Source organism: Ictidomys tridecemlineatus, chromosome 10, assembly GCF_052094955.1.
Source record: "Ictidomys tridecemlineatus isolate mIctTri1 chromosome 10, mIctTri1.hap1, whole genome shotgun sequence".
NCBI classification, from domain to species: domain Eukaryota; kingdom Metazoa; phylum Chordata; class Mammalia; order Rodentia; family Sciuridae; genus Ictidomys; species Ictidomys tridecemlineatus.
The window spans coordinates 72584084-72599871 of NC_135486.1; the positions used below are offsets into that span (position 1 = coordinate 72584084).

Genomic DNA, 15788 nt, shown 5'->3' on the forward strand with positions numbered 1-15788 from the left:
AACCACTAAGTTTTGCAGATTTTTATGCAGCAAAAGAAAACAGGAACACTTTCCCAGTCTCTGTAGACATCTGAATGTACAGTCCTACTTTAGTGTGACTTGCCAGTGAGTGGCATGAAGTCATTTTGTTAGTTGCTCTAAGCTATTTATGACCAGTAGGTGTTTCGTTTGCTATGTTTTGTAAAGATCAACAACACCCTTGGAATATTTTTGGAGGAATTTAGAGTATAAATTATAAAGTCAAAATATACAGAAAAATACTCTGTCACCTCAATCCCTTCACTTTACCAACACAGGATAAAGTCATTTACCATGTGGCTTTACCAGGTCACCCAGGTAGGAGGTAGCATATCCAGGATGACAGTCAAAAGTCCCTGATTTCCAATCCTGCCTCTCTCGTGAAAGGATTCCACATGCAACCTGGTTGCCAAAGGCTTTCACAACCATAGTTGTTAGATAACCAATGAAATACAGAACTCCAAAATACACTCAATAGAACGTGGTCTTTGTTGCTGATTCAAAAGTTACTTATGAACCTCAATTACCATCCACTAAATTATAAACACTGGAGAGAGGATGTTAAGCTGAATCTATGCTGAACTGCTGTCATATTCTGACATTCTCCAAAAATTCTTATCAACTGGTCACTGAACTCTTACATAAAAGTCGGGTACTCAGGGTGCAGAGGACGTGCTAAGTTTACACCTTAGTTCAACAGAAGTTTATAACTCTAGCTACATAGCATTCTAAATAAAATTTAGCTCCTGCAGTGGAGTTCTTGCCCAGTGCTATTTTAAAAATAACTGAAAATCTGCTTCCCTTGATACGCTGGGACTATTTTTGATGTCATGTTGATGGGTTCCTATTTATGTGATAAGAAATAATTTTATTCAATTTAAAATGAGAAAACTAGAAGACATCTGACAAACATTGTTTATTACAGTAACTTCTTGGGCCTTAAATTAAGATTATGGATGTAGTAGAATGTTCCACAATATTCCATCAAGAATATGAGGCATAGTTTATGGGCCCAAGAGACAAGTTGAAAAGAGCTTAAGAAACTATTTTCATCTTGTTGCCTTTGCCCAGTTACCATTTTCCCAGGAGTCCCTGCTGTTACTTACACACCACAGCCTTGCCCTCTTGGTTCTGCATGCTAGCTCTAGAGTCTGCAGGAATCAATTACGTGCATGTCTTTACCAGCTGCAGCTACCAATCCCTACCCCACCCCTGCTACATTGTAAATGCATGGAGAACAGGAACCATGACTTCTTTCTTTTTCAATCCACAGCTCTCAGCAAGAGAGGACAACTTGAAAAAAAAAAAACGTTTATGGAACTGATTTGAATTTTCTGAACAATTAAAAAGAAAAATATATATCCACTAAAAAATGAAATGTAATAAACTAGTATGTATTAAGTACTGTTACAGATGGAATTCTATAATGGTTTGGGAAGAAATACCACACATGGTTCCTTCTCTAAAGGCATGAGATGGGAGGAAAGCAACATAATAAGATATAGGGAAGGAGATGTATATATGTATCTTCAGATAGGCAGAAACTTAACTGTAAAATATTCAAGAGTTTGAAGAAAGAAAGCTATAGTGTACAGGGTATAGCTCCATGGTAGGGTGCTGCCCACCAAGCACAAGGCCCTGGGTTTGACTCCAGCACCACAAATGAACAAAAAAATTATAGAAAGTAAGAAAAGGTTTTCAAATAGATGCAGAATTTGTATGTGAGAAAACAAAACAAAAAGAAAATTCTGGGATGCGGATATAGTTCAGTTGGTAGAGTGCTTTCCTTGCATGCAAAAGGCCCTGAGTTCAGTCCCCAGCACCACTAAAAAAAGAAAGAAAGAAAATTCTAACAACACCAGACAGGGAAGTTGGAAGCAGCCATGAATACACTATGGAAAGTGTGTTGGGCAGGTAGGTGACAGAGGAAATGACATTAAAAAACAAACACAGAATGTTGAATGGCAGAGATTCATGAAAAATTTGTCATAAGAGGAAGGATATAAAACAGTTACCTCAAATTTTCCCAGTACACAGTATTTTAAAATATGTTTTCCATATTTATAATTAATAATTTTGTTTGGAGATGTCAACTGGAAAATTGGGGGGCCACAAAAAAAAATCTTCCTGTGACACAGTATAATCTCTTCATTATTTTTTCCTACAAAAGCAAAACAGATGGAAAAGTAGTTTGAGGCAGGGAGTGTCTTAATTAGCTGCCTAAGGGACCAAAGGTTTTCAGATGACTCATGTGAGTCTCTTAAAATCAAGCCACCCAGAGGATGTCCTGAATTACTCAAGCTGTCATCTGGAAATGCAATGGGAATGTGTGGGGTGGGAGCTGCCAATACCCAGGACCCAGTGCCTTTTCCTAGATTAACCTGTTTTTTCTGGTCTAACATTCTTTAGTGTCCATTAGGAGAAATAATCTGAGGGGTTCTCTGCCCCCTCAGAAATCCTCTAACTCCACTCTCTCGAGTCTTCTAGAAGCGGAGGGTTTGCTGTGGCCGCTGGCTAACTCTGGGCCCAAAGACCTTAGCTAAACCTTCACGCCTCTCCTCTTGAGGAAAAGGATGAAGCACGCGTCTTCATGTTATGAATGACAAGGACCCTTTCCAGAATGCACGCTGTACGTATTGACCACCTTGGGAAATCATGTCACCCTTCTGCAGACACAAGGGCCATCAGCTCTGAGCCGCCTACATGCAGTAATGCATCGTACTCTGCAATATTTCCTTTTATTTAGATAGTAGAAACGTGTTACGTTTTAATTATCATCTTTGTAGGGGGAAAATCCCCATTCTATAATCTGCTGAAAAGGACACATCCTGAAGGCCAGAGTTGGGCACAGGGAGACAGACACAGGCCTAAGTAGCCTCCCTGAGGCAATGAGGCCCAGAATCGCGCTCCTTGCAGTGTTGTAGCCAACAATCAGTTTCTGTGTTCTTGATGTTCTGGCAGCTGGGGCTTTGATCCTGGAGGGACTGTCCCTCTCATTCCTAGAGAGGGCGGATGACTTCCCTACCCGCACACCTTCCACACACGAACCAACAGTCCTGGGCCCACACCCAACCACCTCCTCTATCAAACTCTCACACCAAGTCAATGCTCTCCCTATCCTGCATCACCCTGAGCAGGTATGGGACAACTGTTACAGCCCAGAATCATGCAAACTCTCCAGGCTTAAGCTCACTCAGCAGACTCACCAGGCCATGCCCATTTCTTCTCATGGAAACTCTAATAAGCACTCTGAGTCGTGCTGTCCCCTGCCCCTTCTGCCTCCTGACAGACCATGGTACTTGCACATGCGACCCCGTATTGGTGCCGCAGCCCCTGTTTCTAGAGACCTATGAGTACCGCCTTCTTCCTCCATGAAAATCTCCTCTGCGTCTTCATATCTTATCATACCTGAATAACAGTTCCTGGTGACAAATTTTAGAATACCTGTTACAAAAATCCATGGAGACAGGGCCTCTGCTGTCTGAGGGTTCAATGTCAGCAGAGAATCATTTTAGGAAAACTAGGCCAGTATCCTAAAGCACCATGGAAACTCAGACACAAAGATAACCCCTGCTTGTCAAAATGTGTGTGTGTGTGTGTGTGTGTGTGTGTGTGTGTGTTTGTGTGTGTGTGTGTGTGTGTTGCCAGGGAGCTTCATAAAAAGGATACCTAATTAATTCAGAATAGAAATCCAGCAAATCCTTGCAGCCTGGCCATGGTGGGAGAAGACCAGCTGTTGCTGTTCACATTCTATTCATTAATTAAAGTGTGGAGCATTCAGGGAACTATAATTAATGTGAGATAGCTAGAGCACAGAATGTAAGGAGACTCAGAAAGGGAACTAAGACTCCAGACATGGGCAGAAGCCAGATCTCCTGGTCCCTGTAGTTTATCCCACACGTGATGTGGAGTCATTGAGGATATGCACGCACCAGCATGATATGCCAGGTCTGCTGCTGGAAAGATCGTTCTGGTTCCAGTTGGATGGGTATAGTTCATGATACAAAATTTATAACATGTGTGAAAATAAGACTGAAAACTCGAAGAAGTCTCCAAGAACATCTAAGAGATGTTCTGAAGAGTCTAAGCCAATGGATCAAGAAAGTCTTTGTTACCAAGAACAAAGACTAGAGGCTAAAGGAAAAAAAAATAAATTTATCTATTATTTTGGAACTTAAAACTTTTATATGACAAATATACCCTAAGCAAAATTAATAGGCAAATGGTAGTTTTACGGGGGAAAGGTTTAGAAGACAGAAGGTATCTGTGACATGCAAAAATCTCAGCTACATTGACAATTAAGGGGATAAAAACACAATAGAAAGGTGGGCAAAGGACCTGAAAAATGCAATTCAGAGAACTACTCTGAATGGCTATCAAACCTATTTTTAAATTTCCAAACTTGTACATTATTCAGAGAAACCAAAGGAACAACGAGATATCACTTTATATCTAAGAGACTGGCAAATCCAAAAGAGTAGTCGTATTGGTGATAAGAGGAATGTGCATATTCATCACTGGTGACAGAATGGAATAAATACAGATAGTATTAAGAGCAATAGTACTCAAAAGTAATCTGAAAACATCTGTCAAAATCAATGTACATCCACTTTGAATCAGCAATCTTCCTACTGAAAATGTAAGCCACAGAATTAAAGCACTGTGAATTACAGTATATAAAAAGGGGTTTTGTTGTTGTTGTTGTTTAGCACTATTTAGAAGAAACTAGAAATAAATTAAGAGTTCATCAATAGTAGACTGACTAATAAATTGTAATGTATCAATGACATTGGGTTTTAAATGGTGTTCGCCATTTAAAAATGGGTAGAGCTATGCCAGGTAATGTATTATGGAGTGAAAATAATAAGGAATAGAAAATACATATAATTCAGGGAGTAGCTGGTGCATTAGTTAAGAGCATGGACTTAGAAGCTTCCAGATCACTGGGACTCAATCCTGGTCCTGCCACCTCTTCTCAGCCATGTAATCTTGAAAAAGTTACTCAATCTCTCTGATCCTCAGTTTTCTCATCTGTAAAGTGCTGCCCCCCAAAAACCATGATAAGAGTAATTGAGACAAGACACGAAGAACCGAAGAGGAATGACTGGCACACAGTAAGCTATCGGCCAACATCAGTGGTCATTGAAGGTCCCCACTGTTTTAAAGCAATAAGCAGAAATCTCATGGGTAGGTGTAATAAGGTCCCATCTTCCACTGCTCATTTTGTCAATGGGACTTGTCATCTTCCCAGTTACTAATATGCTGTTACTTTTACTTATTTTTTATTTCGATTTTTTAAAAATCTATTTCCACCCACTTTTAGAACTCAAGCTCTGTGGAAGGCGAGATATTTTATGCCTACAACAGTGCTGGGCAGGTAATAGATGCTCAAAAAAAATATTTGTTGAATGAATGAATGAATAACAATATGTAGGTACTGTTAGAATAGTATTTCCCATGAGTCGCTGGAATTTCTGCACTTTTACCACTAGCTGACACTGGATGCTTTGTTCTGCACTATCTTTTCAAGGATATTTGTCTAGTGAATAGCCTTGGAAGATAGCAGAGGACAAGTTGGCTTAATGTCCAGAATAATAAAGAGAATATTTTCCTGCAAGGGCAAAAATCAGGAAAGTTCAGAGGGCAGTTGGTGTATTAGTTGGTGTATTATTAAATCATGTTCCCTAAACTTAAGTTTGCTCTCATGTAACCAACTGCATGTGTAAGGGTCACCATATCCAGGGACAGGGGTCGAGGAATAGAGCAAATGTTATACTCCTGACCCAGGAGTCTCCTGTTTCCTGCTAGCGTTCATGAAATGGTAACAGGGAAAAATCTCAGATACTTCACAATCTTTGACATACTTAAGTACACATGTTAATCTATGGTACGTGCACATGGATAAAAACCTGGAAAAAAATAAATACTAAGCTAACAAAATTGGGAATATGAGGAGGCAGAATTGGGAGGACCATGGGAAGGAAGGAGGAAGAGGAAGACAAGCAAAAAAAGAAAATGCCAGGTGTGGTGGCACGTGCCTGAATCTCCAGCAACTCAGGAGGCTGGGGCAAGAGGATTGTAAGTTCAAGGCCAGCCTCAGCAACTTAGTGAGACTTCATCTCAAAATAAAATTAAAAGGGCTGAGGAGGTAGCTCAGTGGTAGAGCGCCCCTGGGTTCAATCCCCAAGTATGGAGAAAGAGAAAGACAGACAGACAAAATCTCAGTCCAAACAAGGATGGTAATGGATGTGATACTGTTAATGATGAGACAATCAATTCAAACACCCGCCAGAGAAAAGAAAGCCTCCCTGGAGCCTAAGACATGTCTCCTCGCTTTGATATTTCACCACATACACATTCATAAGGAAGAACTGAGATTGCTTCAAACAAGCTCTTGGAGTTTCTGAACTTTATTCAAGTTCTGACCTACTAGCCTCCATCAGGCAGTGAGAACTTGCCCAGCTTTCAACCAGCTGCCTTCATCTGTGAAAGTGAATTCTTTGGATGCCTTACCCGTGGACTTCACAACAAAGTGTTTCTTTCCTGGGCAAGGATGCCATAAAAAAAATAAATGTTATGTTTAGGTTCTTTTTTAAAAGAAAGCCTTTGAAACTTCAGGCTTTGTTCTTAGAGTCCTACTGAAATAATCAAGTCTCTTTCAAGCAAGGAAAATCCACTTAAATTAGAAAACTTATAAAGGAATCAGCTATGGGACTCCTGTTAGAATTCTTCTGTGAGCAACCCCAGAAGCTATGGAGGTCCTGCATGCAAAGTGTGTGCCTGATTCAAAAGAACCAGCGGACTAAGGGAAGTGACTTTTGAGATGCACCAGGGTATACATACCAGCCTCTGCAGCAGCCTGAGTTGCCTTGGGACCCTGAGTCCAACCTACGTGGAAGAGGAGAAATGGAAAAACAAGATCATGAGGTGTCCTTAAATATGAGGGTTAAATTTCAGATTCACTCAAATTCACCAAAAGGACTGTCTATCTCAAAAGGTAGTTTTAATTTTATATCAGAGTTTGTTTCTAGGCCAGAACTGGAGCCAACAGATCTGGGCAGCTCTTAACCTGCCTGGTCACCTGAATGGTCTTTCCTGTAAGAGGACAGATGTTAGAATATCTGTACTCTCTCATTTTACTTTGGGCTTGACATTGAGCTCCCTGCTGTTGTACCTATTATGATCAGTGAAGGTACTCAGCCTTATTCTGATGGGCTCATTATGCAACGCATAACTCCTAGAGGGCTGGGGACGTGGCTCAGTTGGTAGAGTGCTTGCCTCGAATGCACAAGACTCAGGATTCAATCTCCAGCACCACACATACACACACACACACACACACAAAAAAAAAAAAACCCTCCTAGAAACTCTGAAAGCAAAACTGAACTTACCCTGATTTTTTTTTTCCTTACCATGAATTTTCTTATTGTGTTTTTCCTGGTTGATTTGTCATGTTTTCCCATGTACAGCAGAGGAACTTAGAAAAGTGATAAAATCACCCTCTTTAAAAACCACAGTCATAATCAATGGGCCCCTCCAGACTGACTTGAAAGTTGTAGCTAGATGCCAAATGTTACTTATGACAAATTTCTGTCTCAATAGTAGCAGTGTAAACGGTTATTGCTAAGAGTAATAAAGTTTTCTTTCTGGTGGGTAATTTGACAATGTAGATCAGAATCTTGAAAAATATGCCAGGGATTGTCTTCATAGTCTTTAAACAATGGTATGAAGTGTAATTTACATAAAATGAAATTAATTCCTTTCTGTGCACAAGTAAAAACATTTTTTTACCATATACAGAGTTGTGCAGATATGGCCATAATCAACTTGAACATTTTACTATTCTAGAAAGAAACCCTATTTCCTTTAGCCATCACCTACCTCTGAATCTCTTCTTGTCTCCCACCTCTTTGCAACCACTAAATTACTTTGTCCCTATGGTTTTTCCCATTTCAGTCATTTCATATAAATGGAAACTTACAATATGTAGACTTTCGTGTCTGGCATTTTTCACTTAGCATGATTTTTTCCAAGGTTTGTCCATACTGCAGCAACCAGTACTCGATTCTTTTTTATATCTGAATGATATTCCATTGTATGGATGTTCCACGTTTCATTTGCTCGCCAGCTAATGGACATTTGGGCTGTTTCTACTTTATAGCTATTTTGAATGATTCTGAACTTGAATGAAGATTCACAGTCAATCCTTTATATTGGAGACATTCTTTTATTTTCCTATTACTGAAATTACTGGCAAATTTAACTTTTAAGAATCTGCCAAAACATTTTTCCAAAATGACTATAACATTTTATATTCTCACCTGAATGCATGTCTTTTAATTTGAAAATTCTACTTATAGAAAGGTATAATATACACAATAGAATATTACTTAGCATTAAAAGAGAATATAATCATGACATCTGCAGGTAAATGAATGGAATTGGAGAATAAAATGCTAAGTGAAGTTAGCCAATCCCAAAAAACCAAAGGCTGAATGTTTTATCTGAAATAAGAAGGCTGAATCATAGTGGGGTTGGGAGGGGGAGCATTGGAGGGTTAGACAAACTCTAGATAGGGCAGAGGGGTGGGAGGGGAAGGGAGGGGGCATGGGGGTAAAAAAAGATGGTGGAATGAGATGGGCATCATTACCCTAAGTACTTGTATGAAGACACGAACGGTGTGAATATCTTTGTGTACAACCAGAGATATGAAAAATTGTGCTCAATATGTGTAATATGAATTGTAATACATTCTGCTGTCATGTCTACAAATTAAAATAAAAAATAAATAAATTTTTAAAAATATCATAGGAGGAGAAATCAGTAGAAAAAATAGATACATAAGAAAATTCTTTGCAACTTTTAAAGCAATTGTTCATAATTGGAAATTGTCCAAAATATCCTTAAAAAGTGGTTCAATTAAATATATCATGATACATTAATTACAACAGAGCTGTTGAGAATAATGATGTGGATCTATATTTACAGATATCAACAAATCCTCTTGTTACTAAACTTTAATGCTGTTTATCAAATATTTTTCTAGCTCTCCTCCTGAAAGATTACTACCTTGGAAGGTAAGTGGATCCACATGACTAGCTGTGGCCAATAAGCTGTGAAGGCAAGTAATGTTTGTCACTTCTGGACCAAGAATTAAATTATAGACACTTGATCCTCCAGTATAGTAATTAGCAGTTTTTAGATCGGTAACTTCATCAGGCCCATGTTCACAAGGGACAACAATGTACATACACGCTCCACTGCCAACCAGGAACAGACAAGTTGCATAAGCAAGAAATAAATGAGGGGCTTGTTATCTAGTATAACCTAGCTTATCCTGACAGATAAATTCATGACACAATTTAAAGTATAAATATCAGGCAACAAAACACTACATTTAACATGATCCATTTTTGCAAGTATAAGTGTTTTTATGTGTGGAACCCGTACCAAAATGCTAATGATGGTTACTTTGGGATGGTTGAATTCTTTCTCTTAACACTTTTCTGTATTTTCTTCAGTTTTGATAAACTATCAGGTCCCTTCCATATAGAAAAAACAATAAAGATATTTCCTTTTGAAAACTGATTGTATTACAAAAATTGTTTAACCCTATCCTCTTCCTTATCCCAAGTATGTGTGTGTGTGTGTGTGTGTTATAAGTTAAAACCAGAAGCTACTATATAGCTTCGTACTCAAAATTCAAGAACAGAAAGGAAACTACAGGATTTAGGTTGACAGCCACCCTGAATCCAAATGGGAACCAAACAATTCCCAGGTGGATGGTGATCTCTGATTTCTAAAAGGAGGTAAGATGTATCAGAAACCACTGGAAGGATCATGGGCAAGTTATTTGCCAGTTTTGCAGGTTCATCTGAGGCCTTCCCCTCCCTAACATTGCAGAATAGACTGGGGAACACTTAAAAATAACTATGGTCAGAAGGAAAGCCCAACCCCTCTAGGTATTAAGTTCTCTGATTGATCTAAAGTATTTTCTTTGAAGTTTCCTCCTTTTTAAAATAGATTTTACAAGGAAATAAGCAAGCTTTAAGGAGAACAAGAGAAATGGGTTTTCCATTTTTGAGATGACTATCTGATGTCTCAGGGGATCATGATGGCTACACTTCAGTCCAAGTTTAAACTCAGGTTGACCCAGAACCAAAACATCCCAGTACAGACAGATTCCCGGTGCCAGCTAGGACTGGAAGTACAAATGGCACCAATGTCATCATCATTGTTTTGAGTTAGAAATTCCTGATCCTTTTTATTGTTTGAGTAATTTTCCATTGTCTTATATAAGAATCTGGGGGTAGGAACTGGGAACAAAGAAGTTACTGATTTTCAGCTTCATGGAAAGAATTACCATAAATAGTAATCTCAGAGCTCCCACTAACTTGCTTGCAACCTAAAGAGATGGATCAAGTAGGATTCTTTGGTTCTAGCAAGTAGAGCTTACTTCCCAGTATCAAATGTCCAGATCACAATATTTATTAAGAAATATAAGCCATGATTTCTACCATCAAGGACTTACTATCATATATATATATAATGGAAAAGGCTGGGTAGAGCACTTTCCTTGCATTTGTGAGGCTCTGGGTTCAATCCCCAGTCTCACAAAGGAAAAACAAAAACAAAAAAAGGAATGGGAAAAGGTCAAGTTCATTTTGTTCTTGAGTGACTATGGAGGGCTATATGATAGAGGTACGACTAGATCTAGCTTTGTCTGTGTGGAATGGGATGAAAAGGAAGCAGGTTTAATACAGGTAACTAACGAGACAAGTTACCTTAGAGGTCTGCTGTAGAACTTGAACCCAAACCAAGGTCAGACATGGAAGTTCATTTAAGATGTTGTTTGTCACCAGTTGGAGAAGAGCCAGTGTGGGAGTATTTCCCTTTGGAAATACTCTATGTCACCTGCACAAAACTGTTCTTCCTTTGGGGTAAAGCTGCTGCAAGTTGTTCAGTTACTAACCACTTGCAATTTGGGGTATCTATAACTTCAGAAATGAAAGAAGAAACTTCAAATTTGGGCTAAAATTGCAAACAATTTCCTGGAAATTTTAAGAAAAAAATATCAGTTGGCCTTAAGGCAAGTCAATCTGTTTTGTTTCTTTGTGAAAAAAATAATGGAAATGGACCTTACTTATAGGAAAATAATGAGTGGTTCAGGACACACACTTGTCCCTGACCCTACCATTCCCACACACAAACATAAGCTCAGGTCTTCATCCCGCAGCCCCATCTTCCTGATTCAACCTTGCAGCTCCAGGGACACAGAAACATTACTCACATTCCCAACTGCAACTCCAACAGTACATTGAGCAAGATTCCTCAAACCTGAGCATCCAAGGCTTTGAGAAAGTGCTAATTAGAAACACAGAGTCACATACAACTCATCATACAGTACTCAGGACTCCCACCCCTCCTTTCCACCCCCAAGAAATGAGATATGGCTGGCTTGGGAATGAGCACATCTCTGGAATTTCTTCCACAGCATCCTCCTTCCCCATTCAATTCTACAATTCCATTTCAGCAATCACATTCATGCACACAAGGGAGGCATTATTGAGGGGCCTGCAGTTTGCACAATCTGGGATTGCCCTTAGAAAGTTTGATATATTTACAGACACACACATACCACACATACATATGTATTTGTCTTCTCTGTTTTTCCCCCCAGATACAAAGATGTGACTGACTCTAAATGGAAATTTATAAGAAATTTCCAAATTAGGGGAATTAGAAATGTATTACAATAGATGCTAGAATTTGATCAGCATTTATTGAACACTATTGATGTGCCAGGAGTACAAATGAATATTACATTTAAAAAAACTAAATTGTCCACATGAAAGGGGGCTGCTGCTTGGAGGAGTCAAGGCTAGCCCCAGCCTTGACCTCTGCACAGCTGGGTTCTGGTGTGGGCTCTGCCCAGTTAGCCTGGGTGCATCGCTTCTTCTGGTGGCCTTCTCTGGTTGTCCTTTGTAAATCAGGTCACTGAGACCTTGTCATGGAACTTGTGAAGATTTAACAAGGCTGGACATAAATGCTTAAAAACTGCTACTATTACCTTAGGGTCTACTATAGGCAAATGCTTTGCCTAAATTAACTCTATCCTCACAATAACCCTAAGAGCATACAATTTATCATCAAATTTATTATCAAACTGAGGGTTCTCCTTCATGCCAGGAAACCACAATTTATTACCATATTATTATGTTTAGACTATAAGTTTGGAGCTCCCTCCCTTGTAAGAGACCCCTAAAACTGGGTGATATTTGTGATGTTTTTCAGTTGTCATCTGTTGCAATTTATCACTCTAAATAAGAGGTCCCTTTAGTACCTAATTTTGTAGTCATAATTTGATATTCTTTCCCTTAAAAAAGGGCTCTGCAAATTATCCTTTACTTTCATCCTTAAACCTCAATCCACCCCTGCCAATGAGGCAAGAACTATTATCAACTCTTTTTTGCAGATGATGAAACTGAGATACAGAGAGTTTGTTACTCGCCCAAGTATACACAGTCAAGAAATAGTGGGGCCCAGATTTGAACCCATGCAGTATGACTATATTTGAAAGATGATTAATTAGAACTTTATTGCTTTTAATGGGGAGGACAGTACTGGGGATTCAACTCAGGGGCACTTAAACATGGAGCCTCATCCCCAGCCTTTTTAAAAATTTTTTAATTTTGAGACAGAGTTTCATTAAATTGCTTAGGGGCTTGCTAAATTTCTGAAACTGGCTTTGAACTTGCAATCCTCCGGCTTCAGCCTCCCAAGCTCCTGGGATTACAGACATGTGCTGCCACACTTGGCTTCTGAGTTCTTTAACACAAAGTTCTTAACAAACTCTCTGAGAGACTGAAGACATTCAATAACTGGTGTCTATTATTATTTTGTGAAGTTAAAACTGCTAATCATAGGAATACAGCCAATCTTTACTTAAATTTAAAATTTACAAAACATATAAATCAGCAGACTGATTTTATACAAGAGGACTTCCTCTTTAAGATTAATTTTCTGAAAGAGTCTTTTAAAGTAGTAGTGTTGGGGTGGAGACAGGAATTTGAATGAGGTGTTATTAGTCTATTTCTAATTAAAGGTAAATGACAAATAAGAATTGCATTGCAAGTTAATGGGCCTATACAATTACATTAAGATTTGCATAAAATTCACATATCTGGATACAATTTTTAAATTAAATTTACACGTAATTTTGAAGAGCATAATATTTGAGAATAGAGTACTCACAACATTTCCAGGTTCTGATCTAAGGTCTAAGTACATTAATTCTTTCACTCTTCCAAATTCATGTAATTAAATAGTTTTGTCATCCTTATTGAGACATAAAGGCTCAGAAATGTTAAATAATCCCCTAGCAAGTGCCAGGCCAGGATGTGAACCCAGGAAGTCTGTGCTAGAACCTGTCTCTTAAATTCTTCTTCACAAAAAAAAGAAAAAAAAGAAATAACTAAATTTTTAAAATAGCACTTATTCTATTTTTGAGCTTTACTCAAAGGTACAATTGCAAATTTTCATAGAACTTCATACTTTGAAAGGTTTTATTTTTATTGGCATTTTTTTATTTAGTCATTTTCAACACAAATTATTACTACATATTAAAGATCACATAAAACCATTAAATGGGCCGAATCCATGTTTTTCTAAGAAGGAAAGTTTAGAGAGTGTTAAGCCTGCCTGGACATGGGGACATTAGAGCTATAATCGGTCCTCCTAGTTCATAACACAATCTTCACTTCTGTCCTTCCCACACTGCCTTTCCTCCATCCCACAAAAAAAGTTACAAGATCTTTACTCTAAATTCTTTGTTTCTGCTCTCCTGCTGCACAAGAGCAATTGCTAACATGCAGTGCCAACCCTGTTTTAAATACACAACTAATATTTTCCTATATTTTATGTAAGAAGAAATTTAAGCAATGCAATTCTTATTTGTCATTTACCTTTAATTAGAAACAGACTAACAACACCTCATTCAATTAACTAATTAATTAATCTGCCCAAGGTAACAAAGACGGTAAGTGACAGAATCAGGACTCAAACCCAGACAGCTACCGATCATGCCCTTTACTGCTTACTAAAACACCTTCCATGTACTGAGTGTCCACTGTATATAGCAGGTCCCTACCACATGGTATCTAAGTCCTTGGCTGTATGCTCAAAAGGTACTGCACTGTAAATGGAAGAGATGGGACCAGCCTGTCTCTGGATCCAAAGTCTGCACTTGTTCTACACCAACACAAAAGCCTCTTGGGATTTGTATGGATTATTCCATCTGATGACCCCCAGAAAGAATTACCGCCACCCCGACTTGACTGATAAACACATTCATAAGACAGAGTCTGCATGAAATTAACCACGGACTGGGCAGATTGGTCTTCCAGATCTGCTCTTCAAAAGGAGGGACAGGAAAAAAGGGAAAAGAAGTACCCTGCTTACATCTTCCTCCCAACCTACAAACATGCTTTAAACTGAACAGTTTGTCACTAAAATGTTGTGTGTGCAAGCAGCTTGTCCACTTTAACTGTGGCAGCCACTTCTCTCACAGGTCTCTACAGTGCCACTTGTGTGAAGCCGCTATATACTGTCCAAAGGGCTTTCCTAGTTGCAGGACACCAGATTGGGATTTCATATTCCCTGGTTTTATTCACCTGTGAGGCTAAGCCAGTTAAAACACAAGCTCTAGCAAACACACTGAATATCAGTTAAGGGAGCTGAGACGCTTTGGTTCCGGGGGATTTTTAAACTGCTAACCCATTGCTGAGACCCGAATGGGAAAGTCGTGTTCTCCCCGTTTCCACGTGGGAAAAGCTGATCTTCCAGGAGTCTGGAACTTTCCCAGGTTGTCCCTTCTCCTTGGATCAACAACAATAACCACAGAGTCTTAGTAAAGATGAAATCTTGTGAGTATTGGGGACATGATTGTCGCCTCAGAAATTAACAAAGACCGCCCAAAACATGTCCAGATAACCCGAGGCCAAGAAGTTAACTTGGTCCCGAAGAACTTGGAGTCTCAGGCACAGTTCCGCGGGAGTCTCGGGGTCAGGTTGGCACCGCGGATGATGGAGAAGCGACCCACAAGTGACCAACAGGTGGGGAAGCTTTGGGGCAGAAAGTTGAGAAAGGAGAGGGAGGTGTTGCCTCCCTGCCCCGCGTCCGAACTGCCCAAAGACTCCAGTCCAGAAGCCACGCGGCCCAGGCGGGCTGAGGGAGGGGACCGCAGCCGCGCTGGCCCCCGCCCACCCCTCCCTCCAGCTCTCCCGCTTACTTGCTCCGAAGTGTCATCCCAGCTCCGTGCCTCTTCCTGCGATCCCGCGCAGAGAGAAAGCCCCAAGCACAGCCCCCAAAGCAGAAGCATGGTGGGGCGAGAGCGCGGGGACCGCACTGGGACCGGGAGGGACACGCAAGGAGATCCCGGGACTCCGGCAGCTGCGGACGCGCCCTGGCCTGGGCCCCGCCCCCGCCCCCGCTGGCCCTCCCCCCGCTCCCCGCTGACAAACCCCCGCGCCCCGCCTCCCCGAGCGTCCCCACTCTGGTCCTGCCTCCCCGAGAGCCCCTTTGGACACCCAGCCCCGCCTCTGGTGCGCTACCACCTCCTATCCCCGCCTCCCCTAGCCCGGGTCCAAGCAGGGTACCCTCTGCCTGAGTCGCGCGCCCACCCGGGCCACCTGTGCGCTGTCCAGTGGGTCCTCTCCCCTTGCTTGCCCTCCCATTCTGTACCTTGTGCCCTTTTAGGGACCAGATTCCGG

The 15788-nt window shown here is 40.3% G+C and overlaps 1 protein-coding gene across 2 annotated transcripts in view; it reads right to left on the reverse strand.

Moving 5' to 3' along the window:
* Itih5 (inter-alpha-trypsin inhibitor heavy chain 5) overlaps positions 1-15496 on the reverse strand; it is an 86245-nt gene extending 70749 nt beyond the window's left edge. For both annotated transcript variants that reach the window (XM_013356396.4, XM_021723040.3), the window contains exons 1-2: positions 15308-15496; positions 6862-6906 (exon numbers count right to left, since the gene is read on the reverse strand). In XM_013356396.4, the coding sequence (XP_013211850.2) occupies positions 6862-6906; positions 15308-15397 (135 nt within the window). In that variant the 5' untranslated portion in view covers positions 15398-15496. The remainder of the gene's footprint in view (positions 1-6861; positions 6907-15307) is intronic.
* Between the last annotated feature and the right edge of the window lie 292 nt (positions 15497-15788).